General features: G+C 46.2%; 1 protein-coding gene across 2 annotated transcripts in view; it reads right to left on the reverse strand.

Moving 5' to 3' along the window:
- Positions 1 to 21,207, reverse strand: part of FAT2 (FAT atypical cadherin 2) — a 108,608-nt gene that overhangs the window by 27,479 nt on the left and 59,922 nt on the right. For both annotated transcript variants that reach the window (XM_083728714.1, XM_083728713.1), the window contains exons 7-13: positions 20,718 to 20,857; positions 17,304 to 17,579; positions 16,003 to 16,213; positions 10,177 to 14,232; positions 9,230 to 9,426; positions 2,615 to 2,768; positions 1,563 to 1,796 (exon numbers count right to left, since the gene is read on the reverse strand). In XM_083728714.1, the coding sequence (XP_083584840.1) occupies positions 1,563 to 1,796; positions 2,615 to 2,768; positions 9,230 to 9,426; positions 10,177 to 14,232; positions 16,003 to 16,213; positions 17,304 to 17,579; positions 20,718 to 20,857 (5,268 nt within the window). The remainder of the gene's footprint in view (positions 1 to 1,562; positions 1,797 to 2,614; positions 2,769 to 9,229; positions 9,427 to 10,176; positions 14,233 to 16,002; positions 16,214 to 17,303; positions 17,580 to 20,717; positions 20,858 to 21,207) is intronic.

Genomic DNA, 21,207 nt, shown 5'->3' on the forward strand with positions numbered 1-21,207 from the left:
TCATTTCTTGCCTTAATAATCAGAGATCCAGACTTTAACCTGGAGTAGGTGGCAGTGCTTCCTGAAAATAGCATAAATTATAGGTTTACGTGGACGTTATAGATTGCGTTTTGTTATTATTTGATGAAGAGTGGAAGGTTACTGTGTTTAATTTTGCAAGTGCTTGCAGGTTAGGCGTCTTGTCATGGCACAAAACGGGGCAAATCAGATTCTAAGATTCATGTTTCTTTGCAAGAAACAATTATGATCAAAAAGAAGTGGAATCCTTCCAGATGATATCATTTTTTAATAACTTTGGATCACCTGGGGGGGGGGGGTTAAATCCTCCATAATAAATGAGAAAAATGATCTGCAGCAAACTACTCTATAGGCAGCATGGGTGTTTCTGCTGAATAAAGATCAGGTTTTTCCATCTGTTTAGATTAAAAAAATATATATAAAACCATGCCGCAGATTTATAAGCTGATTGGAAACAGCAAATAACTGGTTTTGCAATGGCATGAATAGGGAGAGCTTCTTCGTCTCTGGTAGGAAAGTTTAAAAGTCAGATTTTTTTGGAAAATAGTAATTAACTTCAAAGAAGACGTACTTGAAATATATTATAATCCAAGAGGCTGAAGGCTTCAGGTATCCAGTTTCTGTTCGGTTTCAATTGCTCTAGTTCTGACTAGGATTAATTATGTTAGGCTATATAGAAATGAGTGACTATACAGAATCTGTGAAACAATACCATTGGCATTATAAAGTTACCAGATTGATAGGGTTGCCATATTTTGAAAAGTAATATGTTGAACTTTTATTAGAAACTCACTGGGTTTCCCCTGATACTGTATTTTGCTGATGTCCCAAAAACCAGGACATGTCAGGAATTTTCCTGACATATGACAAGTCTACCAGAATGATGAAAGAGAGCTGTCTCCAACAGCCAATGGTCTGTAGTGACTAGATACATAGGCTATTTCACATCATTTACCTATGATACGACACAGCTACTCTAGATCTGGGAATTGTTTAATATATTACAATCACTTATTATACACTTTTATATATTACTGTCATGCATGATACAATTTGGATCATACATTTTGTATTAGCATACAAATTTTTCCTCTTCATTATAATGTGAAAAGAGTCATTCTAAAAATGACACACACACCCAAAGATTTTCCACTGCAGAAAGAATTTCCCATTAATCTATCTAGGCATAGCTAAACTTGAAACTCAAATTTCAGTAGCATTTGATTTCCACATCATATATGCACAAATCTGTCAATGGTCCATCAAATAGGTACTTGCCTATGAGATGTCTTCCTAAATATCCTGAACTCTCAATCTCTCTCTCTCTCTCTCTCTTTAATCATTAAATTGCTTTGGGATGCTTCATGGGAAGTGGTTCATTAACAAAATAAATAAACACATACATAAATATCTTAACAAGATTACAGAAAACACTCAAGATACTTAAAATTAAGTTACTCATGAATGATATCTTTTCTTCATTTGCCAAAAACATTGATCTGTTTGTACCATAAACTTGCAATAGAGACCACATTTTGTCTCACCTTCATCAGGGTCCCTTGCGGAGACAACTGCCACGGGAGTCTTTACTGTGGTGTTATCAAAGACAGCTACTGCACAATGACTGGGAAAGAACCTGGGAGCATTGTCGTTTGTATCCTCTAGGTCCACAGTTATGCCCACCTGGCAAAAACGTCCTCCTCCATCTGTTGCCTTGGCAACAAGCTGGTACTTGGGCTTCAGCTCCCGGTCAAGTAATGAAGAAGTGGTCAGCTCCCCTGGCGTGGGAATGATCAGAATGAATAAAGACATAAATACGGGGTACGTTCCATGGCATCCTGGGCTTTTAAATTGATAAAACATGCATGCTTACCTAAACATTAAAAAAAAAATGGCTCCAGGCTTTGGAACTCATATTTAATAGCCGTTAGCCTTCTCTGCTCTGCAGAGTTGCCTGAGTATGCTGTTCTCTCTTGGACTGGTGCAGAGAATTACGGACAGCATGTATCAGTCTCTTTAGAAATAGACTTTACTAGATATTATACTACTGAAAAACCACCTTCTTCAAGAGCTCATACCATGTGGGAATATTCTGAAAATAATATAAATCCAGGCCAGGGATGTCAGAAGGCAACAATTTCCATTCTGATGTGTATTCTTCACAATCAGCGCTGTTTCTATTCTGCTGCAATTTGGTTTTAAACAAATACTACATTATTTATTCCACTGCCTGCTCATGAACAAGATCAGCACAATTATTTATATAACATCAACTGCCCTTATGTAACTTAAATTCATTGCGGTATAAAGACAACATTAAAAAGTAACTAATTAGGCATGGTTTGTGGGCTTAAAGACATTCCAACAAAATTGCGAATGAATGCCAATTGTATTTTTTTGACAGGCTATACCCACATGCTGCTCCACAACACATGCTGATTGGGGCTGATGGGAGTTGAAGTCCAAAACATCAGAAGGGAACCATGTTGGGGAAGGCTAGCACACAGGGACAATATTCTGATCTCTAGTGTATGTTCAAAGAGTGGGCATGAGAGTCAGGGATACCCTGGAGGGTTGAGGAAGATGCCCATCTTACCTGTATGGGGGTCTAATCTGAACTCATCAGCACCAGATCCATGGAGACTATAGGTAATTTGGCCATTGCTACCAACATCAACATCTGTGGCTGACACTTTCAGAATAGAAAACCCTTGAGGCACATCTTCTGAAACACTCTCTTCATACGGTGTCTGGAATGAAAAGAAAGGATGTTTTCAAGTGAAAAGACTGGCTTCATTCCAACTAAAATGCCTTGCTGAAGTGGTCCACTCCATTAACAGATGCTGGGATTCAGAATAGTGATGAAATGGTCATTTCTTGCATTAGCTGAACCTATCTAGTTCAACCCCGATGCCTAAAGTCAAGGCTATGCACCCACAGGCAATTGTATTGGCCTGGTTGACTTTGCTATAGCAAATGGTGAAGCTAAGGAAATGCAGACCTGGAGAGAAGATGACCACTGGAATCCTAATGAAAGATGCTTCAAGCTTTCTAAAAGAAGAATGAGCTACATATATAGGCTATAAATACAAACAGCCATAGATCAGCCTCTGCCATCCTTACCACATTGTGTATCCGAGGCAGCGTAAGAAAAGGGAAAGAGTTACAATATTCCAAGGCGCATAGCTGCTCAGGAGTACCTAGCCTCCCAGTTGCGGTTCACTGCAAGAGGGCAGTGCAGCAGGGAGATATGTGCTGTGCATACGCAGTGGAAGGAGCACTGGATTGGCTCTGTTTGTGCACCCATGCAGTGCCACCCTCCCACAATGTCACCCTTCCCTCTCTTCCTCCTGGTAAGTGGTACTGGCACTGCTGCTGAAAGGCCAGTGTTATGTACTGAGTCGAATAGGATCCAAACTGCAGCAGTCTGATTGGTCCTAGAACAATAGGATTCAGAATGCAGCAGTCTGATTGGTCCTAGAACAATGCAGCAGTATGATTGGTTGGCAGGAACCACCCAATCATGCTCCAGATTGAAGTGAATCCACAACCTGATTGGTTTACAGTACAATTCCGGAATTAGCCAATCATGTGCAGCCCATTGTGTAAATAATGTATATAAGGCAGATACTTTGAGGGGACTTTCATTCATTCCTCCTCACCACTATGAGCTGAATAAAGAGCATGAAATCACTTTGCGACTCCGAGTATATTTCACTGGCGACGAGGATGGGATCCCGCTGAGCTGACTGCCACACACAGCACCGCAGCACCGCCACCTGCCGCACTGCTGCCTCGCACCGTGTATCCAGGCTTCAGCTCCGGGACACAAGGAACTCAGAATGGCAACTGACAGCAGCTTCTCGCCGTTCAACCCAGCATCTGGAGACTGGGAAGCGTACGCCTCCCGTTTCACCTTCCTCCTAGAAGCCAAAGGGGTCACCGATGATGAAGACGCCAAGAAGAGGGCAATATTCTTCAGCGTCTGCGGAGAGCAGACATTTGAAATCGCCCGGGCTCTCCTTGCGCCTGAAGACGTGGCTACTGTTCCATACAAAACAATAATGGAACAGCTGAAGGGGCACTTTTCGCCACAGCCCTCAGTGGTGGCTCGTCGAAATGCCTTCTACGCAAAGCGGCAAGCCCCTGGGGAAACCATAACTGGGTTTGTGACCTCTCTCCGCCAAGCCGCCCGGATCTGCAACTTCTCAGAGCTGGAGAACATGCTTCGTGACCGCCTCGTCGGTGGCCTGAGGGATGAGAGGCTGCAACGACGCCTCTACGCTAAGAAGAACCTAACGTTCCAGGTCGCTCTGGAGGAGGCCCTGGCAACGGAAGCTGCCGAGAGGTCGACACAAGAGGCACGGCCGAGCCAGCCGTCCCAACCGAGGGTCCACCATGAAGACCTCACCGACGACTCAGGATCTGACAGGGAGGAGGTGCACCGAGTACAGCAGCGCACTCAAGCAGCCCACATACCACAGCTGCCTCGACGAGAAGGAGGGAACTGCGCAAGCTGTGGAGAAAGTCATGAGAGGAGGACCTGCCGTTTCCGCAATGCAGAGTGCAGAGAGTGCAGAAAATCGGGACACATCGCCCGGGTGTGTCGGGCTCGGCCCACCCGACGCCAGGCATCAGACGACCAATCCAAGAGCCCCAGGTCCCGGGGCCCAACGCACCAAGGCAACGCGACGGAGCTCACGGACTTCCAGGTATACCAGTTGCCCCACCCCAACATAGAGAAAATTTATGTAGAGGTACAGATAGAGGGGGCCCCATGCCGCATGGAGCTTGACACGGGTTCAACTCTATCCATAATCTCGGCAAGGACCTTAAGGAAACTGTGTCCTACTGGGGGTCCCAAACTCAGGCCGGCCCCATTCACCCTCCGGGACTTCCAGAAACGTAAGGTCCCCACAATGGGGGTGGGGACCTTCAGGGTGCAATACCGAGGGCGGACGCGGCAACTAGACTTGCTTGTGGTCAAGGGCCCCTACATTAGCTTACTGGGATTGGCATGGTTTGGACCACTGGGGCTAGCTGTCACCGGGGTGAACCACACTAGCTTACAAGTGGACTTGGACGCCATATGCAAGGAATTTCCGGGGGTTTTCGATGGGAAATTGGGACAGTATACGGCCCCCCCATTGCTCTACAGCTTGACCCCGCAGTACGACCGGTCAGGCTCAAGGCCCGCTGGGTCCCGTTCGCTCTGAAACCCCGTATAGACGAGGAATTGGACCGGCTCGTGGAGCAAGGAGTGCTGGAACCGGTACCTAATGCCCCCTGGGAAACCCCAATCGTCACACCTGTCAAGCCTAATGGTTCAGTCCGCATCTGCGCAGACTACAAATGTACCATAAACAAGGCCCTCACGGCCCATGCATACCCAGTGCCAGTGGTCAGCCATGTCCTTGCCACCCTGGCTGGGTCGAAAATTTTTGGCAAGCTGGACTTGGCCCAAGCATATCAACAGCTGCCAGTAGATGAGGCAACAGCAGAGGCACAGACGATTGTGACGCACAGAGGAGCATTCAGGGTAAAGCGGCTGCAATTCGGTGTCAGCGTGGCACCAGGCATATTCCAGAATCTAATGGACTCTCTCCTTAAAGGGATTCCTGGCGTCACCCCCTTCTTCGATGATGTGTTGATTGCCGGGCCCACACCAGAGGAGTTTGAGGACCGCCTCCGCACCGTTCTGCACCGTTTCCAGACAGCGGGTCTCAAGGTAAAGCGGGAAAAATGTCTACTAGGAGTGCCCCAGGTGGACTTTCTGGGATTCATGGTGGACGCAGAAGGGGTCCACCCGACTGGGGACAAGGTACGGGCCATTTGTGATGCCCCAGCGCCCAAAAACAAGACTGAACTTCAGGCCTTCTTGGGACTATTGAACTTTTACCATTCCTTCCTTCCCCACAAGGCGGCGGTAGCGGAGCCCCTACACAGACTCCTGGACAAGCGGGCCCCTTGGGTGTGGGGCCAGCGCCAGGAGGCCGCATTCCAGGCAGTCAAGGACTTGCTTGTCTCAAACTCGGTCTTGGCACACTTCGACGAGAGGCTGCCGGTGGTGCTAGCATGCGACGCCTCACCCTATGGCATTGGCGCTGTCCTGGGACACCAACTCCCAGATGGAAGAGAGGTACCGGTGGCATACTTTTCCCAGACACTCAACGCAACCGAGCGGAACTACTCACAAATCGACAAGGAGGGCCTGGCAATCGTGAAGGGAGTAAAAAAATTCCATGATTTCTTGTACGGGCGGCCCTTCACCGTGGTGACTGACCACAAACCGTTGCTTGGCTTGTTTGCCCCCGAAAAGCAGACCCCCCAAGTGCTGTCTCCTCGTGTCCTCAGGTGGTCAATTTTCCTTGCCAGCTACCAGTATGCACTGATTCACCGCCCTGGGAAGGCGATGGGCCATGCGGACGCCCTCAGCAGGCTACCACTACCAGAAACAGGCCCCGACCCGGCACCTGCACAAGAGGTTATGAGCCTGGAGCTGCTTCCTGACCGCCCCATTCAGGCACAAGAAGTTGCACACCATTCCAAGAAAGATAGGGTCATCTCCCGGGTCCTGGACTGGGTGTGGAGGGGATGGCCCAGCAGCAGCCCCGGGCCAGAATTCGCCAGCTACACAACCCGCAAACATGAACTATCGGCCCACAAGGGGTGCCTGTTATGGGGAAGCAGGGTCGTTGTTCCCCAGCCCCTCCGCAAAAGGGTCCTCACAGCCCTACACGAGACACACCCAGGGGTAGTAAGAATGAAGGCCCTTGCCAGGAGTTATGTGTGGTGGCCGGGGATTGACGGAGAGATAGAGGCCTGGGTCAAACACTGCCAGGCCTGCCAAGAATCCCGCCCAGATCCCCCAAGGGCCCCAGTCCAGTCCTGGGAGTCCGCCCGAGCACCATGGTCACGCCTGCATGTGGACTTCGCTGGCCCCTTTCAGGGGAAAACATTCTTCATAGTGGTGGACTCCTACACCAAATGGCTGGAAGTCGCACTGGTACCGTCCACTTCTACATCCGCAGCCATCCGGGTACTACGCAGGCTGTTTGCAACCCACGGGCTCCCTGACACTCTTGTCTCAGACAACGGGACTGCATTTACGTCAGGAGAATTCCAAACCTTCACAGCGCAGAACGCCATCCGCCACATCCGTTCGGCGCCATTCCACCCTGCCACCAATGGCCAAGCAGAACGCATGGTGCGGACCACCAAGGACACCCTTCGCCGCATGACGCAAGGGGATTGGGAGTACCGCCTTGCCACATTCCTTCTAGCACAGCACAGCACCCCCAGCTCAACGACTGGCCGGAGCCCCACTGAACTACTAATGGGTCGGCGCCTTGCAATCAGATTGGACCGCCTTCACCCCGATAGAGCTCAGGATGAGGTAGTGGTGGGGGAAGGCGGGAACCCCCGGACCTTCGAGGCCCAGGACCCAGTGTACGCAAAGAATTTTGGGGCAGGCCCTGCATGGGTACCTGCCACAGTCACCAGGATCACTGGCCCCGTGTCGTACGAGGTGCTAACGGATGGGGGGCAATGCTGGCGCCGCCACTGTGACCAGATACGGCGACGATTCCCGGGAGAAAACCAGGAGGAGGAGGACAGGTCAGAGGAGTCCCAGGGGAACAGTGGGGCAGTGAGGCCCATAGAGCAGCAGGGGCCAGCAGGAGAGGCAGAACCAGTAAATACAGAGAGGTCCCGGGACGCCGAAAGGACACCGGAACCAGAACCACGACTGAGCGAGCCGGTGGCACCAGACCAAACAGCCCCATCACAGCCAGCATCCTTGGAACACGAGCCAGAACCTGAACCCCGGACCAGGGAACACCCCAGGCCGCAACGCACACGTAGGCCACCAGCGTACCTTGAGGACTATGAATGCGACCTCCCGGGCAGGACTGGAACTTAGAGGGGAGGGGTGTTATGTACTGAGTCGAATAGGATCCAAACTGCAGCAGTCTGATTGGTCCTAGAACAATGCAGCAGTATGATTGGTTGGCAGGAACCACCCAATCATGCTCCAGATTGAAGTGAATCCACAACCTGATTGGTTTACAGTACAATTCCGGAATTAGCCAATCATGTGCAGCCCATTGTGTAAATAATGTATATAAGTCAGATACTTTGAGGGGACTTTCATTCATTCCTCCTCACCACTATGAGCTGAATAAAGAGCATGAAATCACTTTGCGACTCCGAGTATATTTCAGCCAGGTACAGTGGTACCTCGGGTTAAGAACTTAATTCATTCTAGAGGTCTGTTCTTAACCTGAAACTGTTCTTAACTCGAAGCACCACTTTAGCTAATGGGGCCTCCCGCTGCTGCTGTGCCGCCGTCGTGCGATTTCTGTTCTCATCCTGAAGCAAAGTTCTTAACCCGAGGTACTATTTCTGGGTTAGCGGAGTCTGTAACCTGAAGCGTCTGTAACCTGAAACATCTGTAACCTGAGGTACCATTGTGTATGATGGCACACCTCCCCGCAGACCACTCCTTCAACTGTTAGTTAAATGAGGCCTGTGAATCCTCATCGTCTAATACTCATAAAGGACCTTAATCAGGCACCCCCAAACTCAACCCTCCAGATGTTTTGGCACTACAATTCCAATCATCCCTGACCACTGGTCCTGTTAGCTAGGGGTGATGGGAATTGTAGTCCCAAAACATCTGGAGGGCTGAGTTTGGGGATGCCTGACCTAAATCATATCTAATCACTTTCAACCTAGTTTTTCTCTGGGGCAAGTTTTCTATGAGAGTGCACTTCCATGCATTTATGATTCCTTACACTACGCAGCTACCATTTTGATATCCAGAACCATCAAAAATATAAAGAGGCCATAGTTTGTACAAAGAGTGCAATTCTGCTCTGTTTTGCTATTCTCCATCTTCTCCACCTTGAACTATTTTATATTGCCTCCTCCTTCTCCCCCAGTCAGGTACGAGGCAACAGAATCACAACACATGTCACAGTACTTCAAAAACAAGAGGAATGGGATGACTCAACACTGCCAACATGTAATTGCTCAAGGGATTGTCCCACAGGTCAGCTTTGGTTCCAAATTGGCACACAGCTAGTGGTGTGGGGTTCGTTCTCTCTCTCTCTCTCTCTCTCTCTCTCTCTCTCTCTCTCTCTCTGTCCCCCTGTGTGTGTGTGTATGTATGTGGACGAGGAGAGACAACTTTATAGACATACACAATCACCTGCTTGCATTCAGGGCTGTTATCATTGACATCAAGGACTGAAATCTCCACTTCTGTTGCTGCTTGAAACTTTCCATCAGATACCATGACTTTGAGCAGATATTTTTCTCTTTCTTCCCTATTCAGAAGCTTCTTGGAAAAAACCTTCCATTCTCCATCAACCTCAGCAACGCTGAACTGTCCCAAGATATCTCCTTCTGATAAGGCAGAGAAGGCATTATAATTGAAGACAATACAAAGTAAAACAAAAAACAAAAAAACTAAGAGTTTAAGGGGAAGAGGTAAAGAAAGGAGACAAGAACCCTGACATTGCCATCCTATGCATGCATACTCAGAAGTAAGCCCCATTAAGTTGAATGGGACTTACTCCAACAAAGTATTGTATCCTGTGTCTCTTAAGTCTCATTCCTCTGTGTGGGATGTCAATAAAATTTGTTTGCCCTAGTTATAATGAACACGCTGCCCCACTGACTGCATCTATGTACTTGACTCTGAGCAGAATCAAAACTGCTATATTAAGAGTATATGGGCAAGATTCAGCTAATGAGCTCAACTACCAGAAGCCCACTTCTGCGATGGGGCTTTCCAGTCGCCACCTCCCACACCCTGAGGGAATCCCCCAGAACAGCATGAGGAGGAGAAAGGGGAGCATAATGTGGCTTAGGAAGGAGCCAGGGATTGCTTTTGAGTTCTCTGATTTCAAAGGGTTGTCCTTCCAGGCAATGCTGGCATGTAGTTTTCATGCCTGCACCCCACAGTACCACCTGATTTGAAACATGTTGCATTACGCGGTCCTTAGTTAATAAAGGCTATCATCTGATATTATCAGCTGCAGAGATTTCAGTAAGACAAATTGTAGGATAAGGTGCTTCTCAAAGTCAAGCAAACCTACCAGAAAACAAGTTGTATTCTATTTTATCAAAATGTTAGGAGAGATAGGTTCTTACCAGTGATGTAACATGTGACTTGTCTGTTCTGCTCTGAAATATCATTGTCTACAGTTCTAAGTGTGGTGATCATTTGCCCAGGCTCAGCGTTCTCAACCACAGACCCTTTGTAGATTTCAGAGGTGAACTGTGGAGCATTGTCATTTTCATCAGTTATGGTGACCACCACAAGGGCTTGAGAAGAAAGCTGGTGTTTCCTACCATGGTCTGACGCCACAACAAAAAACTGGTAGGTTTCTTGAACCTCACAATCTAGCTCTTTAAGAGTCATGATCCAACCACTTTCACTGTCAATGGTGAAGAGCTCTCTGATGTTGCTTGGTTCTGATCCTAAGCTATAACTCACTTGCCCATCACTTCCAGTATCTTGATCATTGGCAGTGACCTGAATCACAGTAGTTCCTGGTGGCATGTTCTCCATTACAAAGGCCCTGTAAGGATCAGCCTCAAAAATAGGCTTGTTGTCATTGACATCTTTTACATGGATGTTGATGGACACCAAAGAGACCAAGTCAGTATCCTGGTGTGAGCAGTGAGCCAAAACATCAATCTGGTACCATTTCATCTTCTCATGATCCATTGCCTTCTCAATAGTCAAGGTGCCTGTTCGTTTATCCAAAGCAAATATCCCCTCTTTATTGCTTTCGGCAGTGGTACCTTTCACCAAACTATAGATGACAGGGTCCTCTGCCACAGCACTAACTGATCCTATTTCGGATCCCTCCGGGAGGTCTTCAGATGCTGAGAAGGTGTATAGTGGCTCAGAAAACCTTGGCAAGGACACTTCCTTTGGAACAACTTGAAGATTCACTGGAACAACAGAATTCCAATTGGGAGGTCCTGCATCTTCAGCTTTGACTTTGAAGTTCACTGTCCTGTTTTCTAGCCTGCGGAGACTCTCTTTGACTTGAACAACTCCAGTTGCAGTGTTAATCTCAATCACATCCTCTGCAATAACCTCCTCCACTGAATCAACAGAGTAGGTGACGTCAGCATTCACTCCTTCATCAGCGTCATAAGCTAGTACTTGAATGACTGGTGACCCTCTGCTCACATTGGACTGGATAGACAAGATGTATTCAGAAGCTTTGAACTGTGGCGGGTTGTCATTTTCATCTGTGAGTATGATTTTGACAGTACAGAATGCCACCTTTCCTCCCCCGTCCTTGGCCATGATTTTAATTGCAACAACTCTCTCTGTGGAATTTTCTCTGTCCAACTTCTGCAGCGTTTCAATGCGTCCCTTGTCATCTATTGCAAATTTCTCTTGGCCAAGCTTGTTTATGATGGTGTAATCGATGGTGCCATACGGGCCATCATCTGGGTCAGTGGCTAGCAATTCAATCACTTTGGTTCCAACCTTGGCATTTTCAGCCAATACGGCTTCATATACATCCTGCTGAAATGATGGACTGTATTTATTTACATTTGTGGTATTGATGTATACTGGCACTGTGGTTTTAAACACGCCATCTGATGCAGAGACTCTGAGGTTGTAAAAAGACTCCAGGTCCCTTTTGCAACGATTCAGTGTGGAAATGATTCCAGAAGTGCTGTCAATGGTGAAATGCCTTTTCTCATTCCCTGAAAGGATTAGATATTCCAATCTATGGGTGTCCCCGCTATCAGGGTCAAAAGCCTGGACTTTTATCACAACATGGCCACAGGGGACCATTTCACTCACATTGGCTTCATAGTGAAGCTGACTGAACTTGGGTGGGTTGTCATTGATGTCTAACACGCTGATCACCACAAGGGCTTCAGTGCTGAGAGGAGGCATTCCATGGTCTGTGGCTCTCACTCTAATGCGAAATTCATGGTTGGCTTCATAATCTAGAACCTGAGTTGTTATTATTTCACCTGTGCTGGCATCAACATTAAATAACTTTGACGCGTCTGAACGGTCTTCCAAGATCTGGTATGAAACCACTTTGTTCCTCCCTGAATCTCTGTCAGTAGCAAGGAGCTGTATGATGGGGGTCTGAGCTGGCAGGCCTTCGGTGACTGATGCAGTATAAACCACCTGAGAGAATTCAGGAGGATTGTCATTGATGTCTTCAACCTCTACTTCTACCATTGCTTCTGAAAAGGCACCCATTGCTGTGTCTGTAGCTCTGACTGTAAAGGCATGTTTTGTGTCAGATTCATAGTCTAGTTGGCTGGTGACCATAAGCACACCGGTCTTGAAGTCAATGTTGAAATGTTTAAGAGCTCCTTCTTCCACAATGTTGTATATTAAACGCAAGCCTTCAGGGCTCCGAGCCTGGATGTGGAGAATAGACGTGTAGAGTGGAATGTTTTCAGGCACTTTCACAGTATAGAAGAGGCTTTGGAAGAGAGGGTTGGATTTGTCCCTCACCATGATCAGAACCTCTTCTTCAGCATACAAGGGAGGTTCACCGGCATCTCTGGCAATCACTTTTAGTATGTATTTATTCAAAGTTTGAAAATCAAGGGGTTTCTTGAGTGAGATGTCCCCTAAGTAAGGGTCAATCCGGAAATACTTGTAATCTTCTGCAAAGGAATAAAAAATGACTCCATTATTCCCCAGATCCCAGTCAGTGGCAGAAACCTGAAAGATGACATCACCTGGCTCAGTGCCATCCTGCATAGCTATATAATATGGCACATTTTCAAAATGGGGTGCATTGTCATTAACGTCGTCCACATAGATTTTGAGCATTGCTTGAGACACCCTTGGCGGATTTCTAATGTCCTTTACTTCCACTGCAATATCATAAGTGTCTTGAGTTTCCCGATCAAATTCTACGCCCTTGGTCTGTAGCACTCCTGAAGACTGGATCACCCTGAACTTCTCTGTGCCATTCATGATGGAGTAGAAGAGGGGTTCATTCAGTTGATTCCCAATGACACCAAGAGCAACCAGAGTTTGGATATCTGTGGTGTTTTCCTTCACTGTTGCTGTATATAAATCTTGATCAAATTTTAAGGTGCTGTCTTGTGGTTCAATAAAACGAATCCTAACCATAGCACTAGCTGTATATAAACCATCTCCAGCTCTAACTGTGAGTTCATGATAGCGTTCTAAGGTGGTAGCATTCAGCACAGAGATGAGGCCAGTTGTTGGATGAATGCAGAAAACATGATCAGGATTCCCTTCTACTATACTGTAGGCTATCTCTGAGTCCGCATCTTCTGCATGTACGGTATAAAGCTCCATCCCGTGATGGACAGGAAGGCCTACAGAAAGTTCATAAATATCTTTTGTAAACACAGGAGGACAATCATTAACATCCTTGATATAAATGGTGACCTCAGTGGGTTTGGAAGCAAATAAATTTGGTTTGCCACTGTCACGCACATGGACATTGAAGTGATGAACTGGGACACGCTCGTAATCAATTTCTGCACAAGTAGTAAGAGTGCCCATGCTTGGATCAATTTTGAAAAAATCCAGTGCCTCTGGCTGCAAAATTTCATAGACCAACAAGGCATTAGCATCTCGGTCAGCATCTGACGCATGAATCACAAGCGGTGCATTGTTTTCATCCATAATCATACTTCCCAATGGAACATTCTCATTGATCCGGCCAACAAAGGAAGGCTTAGAAAAGATAGGCACATTGTCATTCTCATCTATGACATAAACAAACACCAGAACATCCATAAATGCTCCGGCCATATTGGTGCCACGGATTTTCAGCTGATAAGATGAAGCCTGCTCAAAATCTAGATTCCTTTGTGTTGTAATAAGGCCAGACTGATAGTTGATGGAAAATAAGCCATCTTTATCTCCTTCTTTTACTTCATAGGTAACAGACGAAAGGCTCGTGGCTGAAACAAGGATGACAGGAGAGCCAATAACAGCAGATTCACTGATCTCTATAACGTACTCCTCCTCTGAAAACTGTGGAGGTGTGCCATCAGAGGGCTTCATAAAAATGTTCACAGTAGCAGAGTCCTTCAGTTGTGGAAACCCTTGATCTTCTGCCTTTACAGTGAGAACAAATCTCTCTTGCTTGGTCTGATCCAGCTTCTGAGACACTGTAATAATTCCAGACAACTTGTCTATAGCAAAGAAGTCTCCATTGTTCCCTGAAAAAAGAAAGAATGAAAAACCACCTTTAAATTGCTGTTGTGTTTATTGGTTTTCGTCACCCATCTGATCACCCACCTAACATGTACCCATCTCATTTATTATGAGATAATTGCTCTTAAAAACACTTGTTGATGGGACCCGCCCCTCCAATTATTTTCCCCTGGAACTTGTGCTGTTAAGACAGTGCCATATATATACGTATATATATAAAACAGCCTTTCTAACAGTTAAAATGAAAGGCTTAATAGCCAGTTCTGATCTACTTTATTTGGAAGTAAGCCATTGCTTTTTCAGTGGTGCTTATTTCTGGAAAAGGATTGCAGCTTAAGGGACAAATAGCCCTACTCAAGAGAGCATAATGGGAAACAATGCCTTCCCTGGCAGGCTACACCTTGTTTAAAGAGATTTAGAAATGTGAAACGGTATTAGCCGCGCATCAATTCAAGAAGTTAAACAGACTTAGGAGCTGCTGGCTTGGAGATGTAAGGCTGTGAAAAGTGATAGGGAGCAAAGTGTGTTTGTGTTGCACTGCAGACCAGAGACCTGAACTCAAAGAAGAAAAATGCTCATAGAAAAAGAATCACAACTCAGATTTGTTCAACACATTGGCTAAAATGGTAGCCCATTTTTATTTTTAGATGCCGCTTCTGTCCGGAATGAGCAGAGTGATACTGACCTGCTGAACATTTTATGATGTGTCCACATGGTGGGGGCGACAGGAGAATGAATGAATGAATGAATGAACAAACAAACAAACAATAGTGCTTTGCTGGCTGGCATAGCTGAGCAAACAAGTGCTAAGAAAAATTTCCAAATCATATGAGCCTTTAGATTGGTAAGCAACAATTATTTCTGTGCCTTATGATCTCAAGTGATTAAATTATGGCTATAGTAGCTTTTGGAGTATTTTTGATATGACATTTATTGTACTAATGGAATCGATTATTTAAAGTAGCATAGCCTTATGGTTTTAAAATGTTTATACATGGTATATTGAACCGATATGAATCATTGTTTTGTGTGTTTGGCTTTACAGCAATATGTATATACACTGATGAAGGATATATTTGGAAATGGGTGCTTTATGCTAGCTACTCTGCCTTTTTATTGCTCATTAGCATTTGATGCCGAATACACTATTATTCATATAAACTGAAATTTCAAATCAGCCTTTTTGTGCACATTTTTGCCTTTTTTTGCTTTACCAGGTAGAGAGCCAAGGAGCAAGCAAGCAGTGGCACCTACTACTCCTCTTTCTTACAACCCCTGTAGTTTAGGCCTGAATGAGAGGCAGGTAAACAATCAGGTTGTAATGGTGATGAGAAGGAGCAGGCCTTGTTGGTGGGCTTCCACCTGTGGTGTGTGCCCTTGGCAGATGCACAACCATCTGACTCTTGACTTGATGCTGGTTCTGCCTACTAATACAATGGGAATGTGGTCAATGAATTTGGAACCTGTGGTTAGATGTGGGGAACCCAGAGGCACTGTCTTCAGCACACAAGATGGAAAGTGAAAGGACAGGGGCTGAGAAAGGACACGAGTCCTGCAGAACCAGGTCCATCTAGTCTAGCATCTTGTTCTCACAGAGGTCAACCAGCACATTCATATGCCAATCCACTCCAGTTCATGCAATTTTCTTGCTCCTATTAGTCTTGCATTTATAGCACACTGGGAAAAACCATATTTAGATAGCACATGTCATTACACTCAGTATTCAGGGAAACACTTGCATTCATAGGCAGCTATCAATTGCTCGAGTCCCTTACCTGCCTCAAGGCAGTAGTGGATTTCAGCATTCACTCCTCGGTCTTGATCCAGGGCTCGGACTTGCACAACCTCTGTGCCTATTGGGGCTGCATCCAGAACTTCCGCCTTGTAATGGAGGCTGGAGAACTGGGGAGGGTGGCTGTTGCAGTCCTCTACGTGGATGACAATTCTGGCAAAGTCTCGCTTGACCGGGACTTCCTGGTCTCGCACCTAAGTGGCAGAACAGGTGGACGTGTGAATGTCAGTCTTAGAGAAAAGAAGGCATTCATTGCAATGTGACACTTCCCAGCTGCAGAATGCCAAGTGGACCTGGGGGAAAGGGACAGTATGGACTTGGCATCGCAACCACTCTCATTCATTTGGATGAACCCGTGAGCCACATCTCAATCTCCTGATTCCAACAGCAACAGAAAAAGACTCCTAACCTGCAAGTGCATCAACTCCCAGTTCACTGCTGTTCTGCTCTATGTGCACCTACGTGGTGGAAGGCAGGGGCAACCACAGACATCTAGTTGGCTGGTGCTGTTGCACCATGTCTCAATTGGAGCTCAACCTCAGGAGCCAATAAGAGCCTTCATTTGGCGGGTGGGCAGGGCTTGGGTGTGGAACAGAGGGAAGCCTTGTTGGAGGTGGATGTAAATAGGAGCCCTGGGCTGTGGCTTCAGTACTCAGTGTCATCACCAACTTCCCCTCCCTCCCTCCTACAGTTTCAGGATGTTCTTTGGTCACTGGTTAAAAAGGTCACAGTTGGCCCATGGCTGTGAGGTTATTGCCTTTCCCATAGCAAGAGTGTATGTTTGTGTATGTTCATCTATTCCTTACTGTCATATTTTTGGCAGGGAAGGACAGTGGGGATCCATAACTTATGGGGGGGACTACCATAAGGGATATTAGGCGTGGTGCTTCAAGGTCTTCACCCTAGCTTAGGGGGCCATTGCCAATGGCCATATATTGGCACATACCCCAGGTTGCCATCTCGGTGGCCCTTGGCATGTTGGGCTGCATGGTGGCCTCAGCAATTGGGAAGGGTGGTGCTGGGCTGTTCTTCCCAGCAGACAGATACTTACCCATCCCAACCCAATATATTGACTGTAACCAATAAAGTAATGGCCTTGCTTAACCCACAATAGTATCTTTGTGTTTTAGTGATTGCACCCTGGCACAACACCTAGCTGTGCATGGCAACAAGTACATGTTGGGTGAAATTGAGAAAAACTGCTGTAAGGCACTCCAAGCCCATGGGATAGAGTTGGATATAAATCAAATAAATATACAAATTGCTTTCCTGTGACTCCCATACCATGACTGTCAGGATGTGCAGCGACATGGATTGTGAATCAAGTGCTTCTGCCATCATGAGTGTGCCACTGCTTGGGTCCATCTGAAAAAGCTTCATGCTTCTGGGATCCACGCTGCTCTGAAGGGTGTAGATCAGTCCTTTCCCATGGTCCTTGTCTGTTGCACGGACCCAGGCAATTTCTGTCCCGGGAGGTGTGTCTTCTGGAATGTGAGCCTCATATTGATACTCCAAGAACTTGGGGGAATGCTGGTTAATGTCAATCACACGGATATAGGCCTGCAAGAGTGTAGGGAGAACATATGTAAGAGAGAAGGCGGGGTGGGGGCTGGAATGATGAGGTTAATTCTTAGACAAGCACAGCAATTTTGACAGAAAACTTTATTGCGGTTATTTTTTGTAGCTTTGGAAGTATATTCAGCATGCCAGAGTTAGCAGGCTTTGGACATGTGCACCCTGCCATGTGCACAAATGCATATCTAAAACTTGTGTTCCAGAGAGCTTCTATGCGATTTTTGTCAATGACTTGATGTGAGTCCAGTTCTAAGCTTGAGGTCTTTGGTGGACAACCTCTGCTCTGGATATGCCCTCCCTGCTGGTTTCCCACAGGCATCTGATTGGCTACTGTGAGAGCAGAATGCTGGAGGAGATGGGCCATTGGCCTGATCTAGCAGGTTCTTCCTATGTTCTTATGTGGGCTTACATGGCAGTGGGACCAGGTGACATAGGGCCACTGTTTTCATTCCCCACCATGTCCCCAAGTGACGATACTTCAGGGGCATGGAATTAAAAGTGCAGTGAGAACTGCTTGTGATGCCTGTCTGGAAAAGAACATCAAGGGGGCACAGGGCTGGTGTCAGTGGTGGGCTCTACCAGGGTGGCCAGCTTGAACGAGATGACACTATATCTGAAGTGATGACCTCATGGAGGAAGGACCGCAGCTCAGTGCTAGAGCATCTGTCTTGCATGCAGAATTTCCCAGGTTCAATTCCTGCCATCTCCAGGACTGGGAATGTCCCATCTGAAACCTTGGAGAGCTGTTGCCTATCAGCGTAGACCATACTGAGATAGATGGACACTGCATAAGGTAGCTTCTGATGCTCCTAAAATGGCATGGGGCATCCCAGCCAATCATACTGAAGTGTAGGCAAATGAGGCTGAGGATTATGAAGGTGAAGGATAAGGATAAGCAACAGCAAGGGGGACCAAAAAACTCAGACACCATTAATGTTTGGTGATATCAGTTTAGCTGCACTGGATGTACATACTAGAATTTAGAAACTTATTTGGTGTAGTTGCACTTCTGCTTATTTCATCCCAGGAAACTAACAGAATAAGGACAGGAATGACACGGTGGGGAAAGTGTACAATATATCAGAAGCAGCCTGGAAACGTATTTGCAAGAGCCTGGAAACGTATTTGTAACAGGAAAAAATAAACCCATCCCTAAGCTCGCTGTCAAATGTTGCAAAGAGAATTTGGCAATCTCTGTCTATTTGATCCAATTGTTTTTCATTGCAAACCACATCTTGGAAGGAGACAACCTGATGCAATCGCCTGCTTTCTTCAATGAAATCCAACTTGCCACGATTTTGCAAGAGCAGGTTCACCAACATACCCAGCAGTGATTGTCAATGCCAAAGTAAACAGAAGAAAAGTTCCTGGAGGCCGGGATTGCATGTCAGCCAAGGTGTCAGAAGATGACTCTTAGTGGCAGCAGAACAATGTTATAAAGACGTTGAAAATACCATCAATCTACTACTGAGTCACACTGAAACAGCACCCTCAGCATCTGCTTCCCACCATCTCCTAGGTTTTACATAACTTTAGTGGCTATCAGTAAAGCAATTATCAGATTAAATCCCTGCTAAAAACCTTGTTTTCCCAGGCAAACATATGCACTTGTTGGCAGGAGTGAAAGGTGAGGCTACCTACCTGTTGGGAGACAAAATGCATGTCTACACTATAAATATCAGGTCACTTTTGAATTCATTAGCTGTCATGGCTACTGGCCAAAGACCCCCTGAACAACAGATCTATAGCAAATAATTCTCAGTATCTTGACAAAAGTTACAATTCACAGATTGCTTCAGAGAGACTCTGACAGCTAAACCAGTATCAAAACAGTTTAGAGATGCCTTTGGATTTGGATTGACACGTGCAAAGGAAAGAGGTGGATTGGTGGAACCATTTTTGGTCCTCACCTTTCTCCTGGACTTGCTAATAGGCCTTACAAATCCTGCCAGTTATGTGCAACAGGCAATTGCATTAGATGCAGAATTATTCTGACTGCTCAGACCCTGGGACATAGAAATCTGCCTTACCCTGAGTCAGACAATTGGTTCAGCTAACTCAGTATTGGATACATAGACCGCCAGCAGCTCTCTGGAATTTCAGGCAGCGTTCTCTTCCAGGCCTACCTGGAGTTGCCAGGGATTGGTAATGAACTTGCCAATCTAATGAACTTAGGAAGCCTCAGGGCTTCCGCATCACCATGATTCAGATTCAGGATTCAGTTCCTCTCATCCTGGCCACACAGGGAAGAATGCTCATCAATCTCAAATGCCTGCCATAATTATCTCAATATATATCTTCATGTGGAGATGTGCTGAAATAGTGTGTCATGGATGATGTGGTTGATCTGGATGAATAAATAAGCCCTTTGTTGTTTTGGGTCAAAACTGATGTGGTGCAGGAGACTGTCATCAGCTCACCCTTTTAACATAGGAAGCTACCTTCTGCTGAGTGAAACCATTGGCCCATCTAGCTCAGTACTGTCTACATTGACAGGCAGCAGCTCTCCAGGGCTTCAGGCAGCCCTACCTGGAAATGTCAGGGATTGAACCTGGGAGTTTCTGCATGAAAAGCAGGTGCTCTAAGCTGCTGCCCTCTCCCATGTGGCTTAGAACAGCTCAACACAGCAGCACAATGACCAGGTAAGAGGAAAGGGACCACAATCTCCTCTCTGACAGACTGCATGTTTGCTCATTTACATTAAGCAGTGGTTAGGCTTAGCTTTGCGTGCAAACTGGGCCCCCGAGTCTCCAAGTACTGTACCACAGTTGGCCAGGATCTGTAGAGGAAGGATTTTAAGAAAAAGTGACACTTTTGGTAAGTGTTCTTATTTTTATTTTTTTGCTGTGCATTGAGAAGAATTTGAGCATTGAGTTTGGGGTGTTTTCCCCAAGTGAGCTTGCATGAAAGACGGTGCCATTTTGCTAATCTACACAGGCCAAATTGCCTTATAGCACCTTATCCCCCAGTCTTATGCAAATTCAGCTGAATCATGAATTTTTAGCATTTGGGCAAAGTAATTTTTTGAGAGAACTCTATCTGTGTATGTTCTTATCCTAAGTTCTTATAAAAACTCTCCCTGAGAATACAGAAGGGTTTGGACAAGGCTTTGTGGATGCTCACCTGTGTCTTGATGATGCTCGACCCATCAGTGACCTGCACTGTGAGGTTGTAGTTTGATCTTTTCGTTGCATCCAGGTTTCTCGCAATAACAATGCTGCCAGTGCTCTTCTCGATGTCAAAATCCATGTCATCATCACCACCTTAGAGGAAAGAGATAACTTAAGTAGATAGGGTAGGAGTTATAACGGAGGAGGCCAGGTGTCTGAGTACCAGCATCTCCCTGGGCAGGCAGGGATCCAAGAGGGAAAAAAGTATCATTGCAGCTGGTAGCATTTGCAACAAATAAAATATATCCAGAGGCAGGCAGCAGAATAGCAAAAAAGGTGGGTGGAAAACCTCTGTGAAAGGCTTCTATTGTCCTCATTGCATCTTTGTTTATTTCCCCTAAGTTTTGCATAGGCTTAAGCATGCAATAATGCCTAGTTTGTTGTTGAAATGCTATACAAGGTGAAATGAGCTGAAATTAACCAGTGGGACACAGAAGGGCATG

The sequence above is a fragment of the Podarcis gaigeae genome, assembly GCF_964106915.1.
Source record: "Podarcis gaigeae genome assembly, chromosome: 2".
In the NCBI taxonomy this organism is placed as follows: Eukaryota; Metazoa; Chordata; class Lepidosauria; order Squamata; family Lacertidae; genus Podarcis; species Podarcis gaigeae.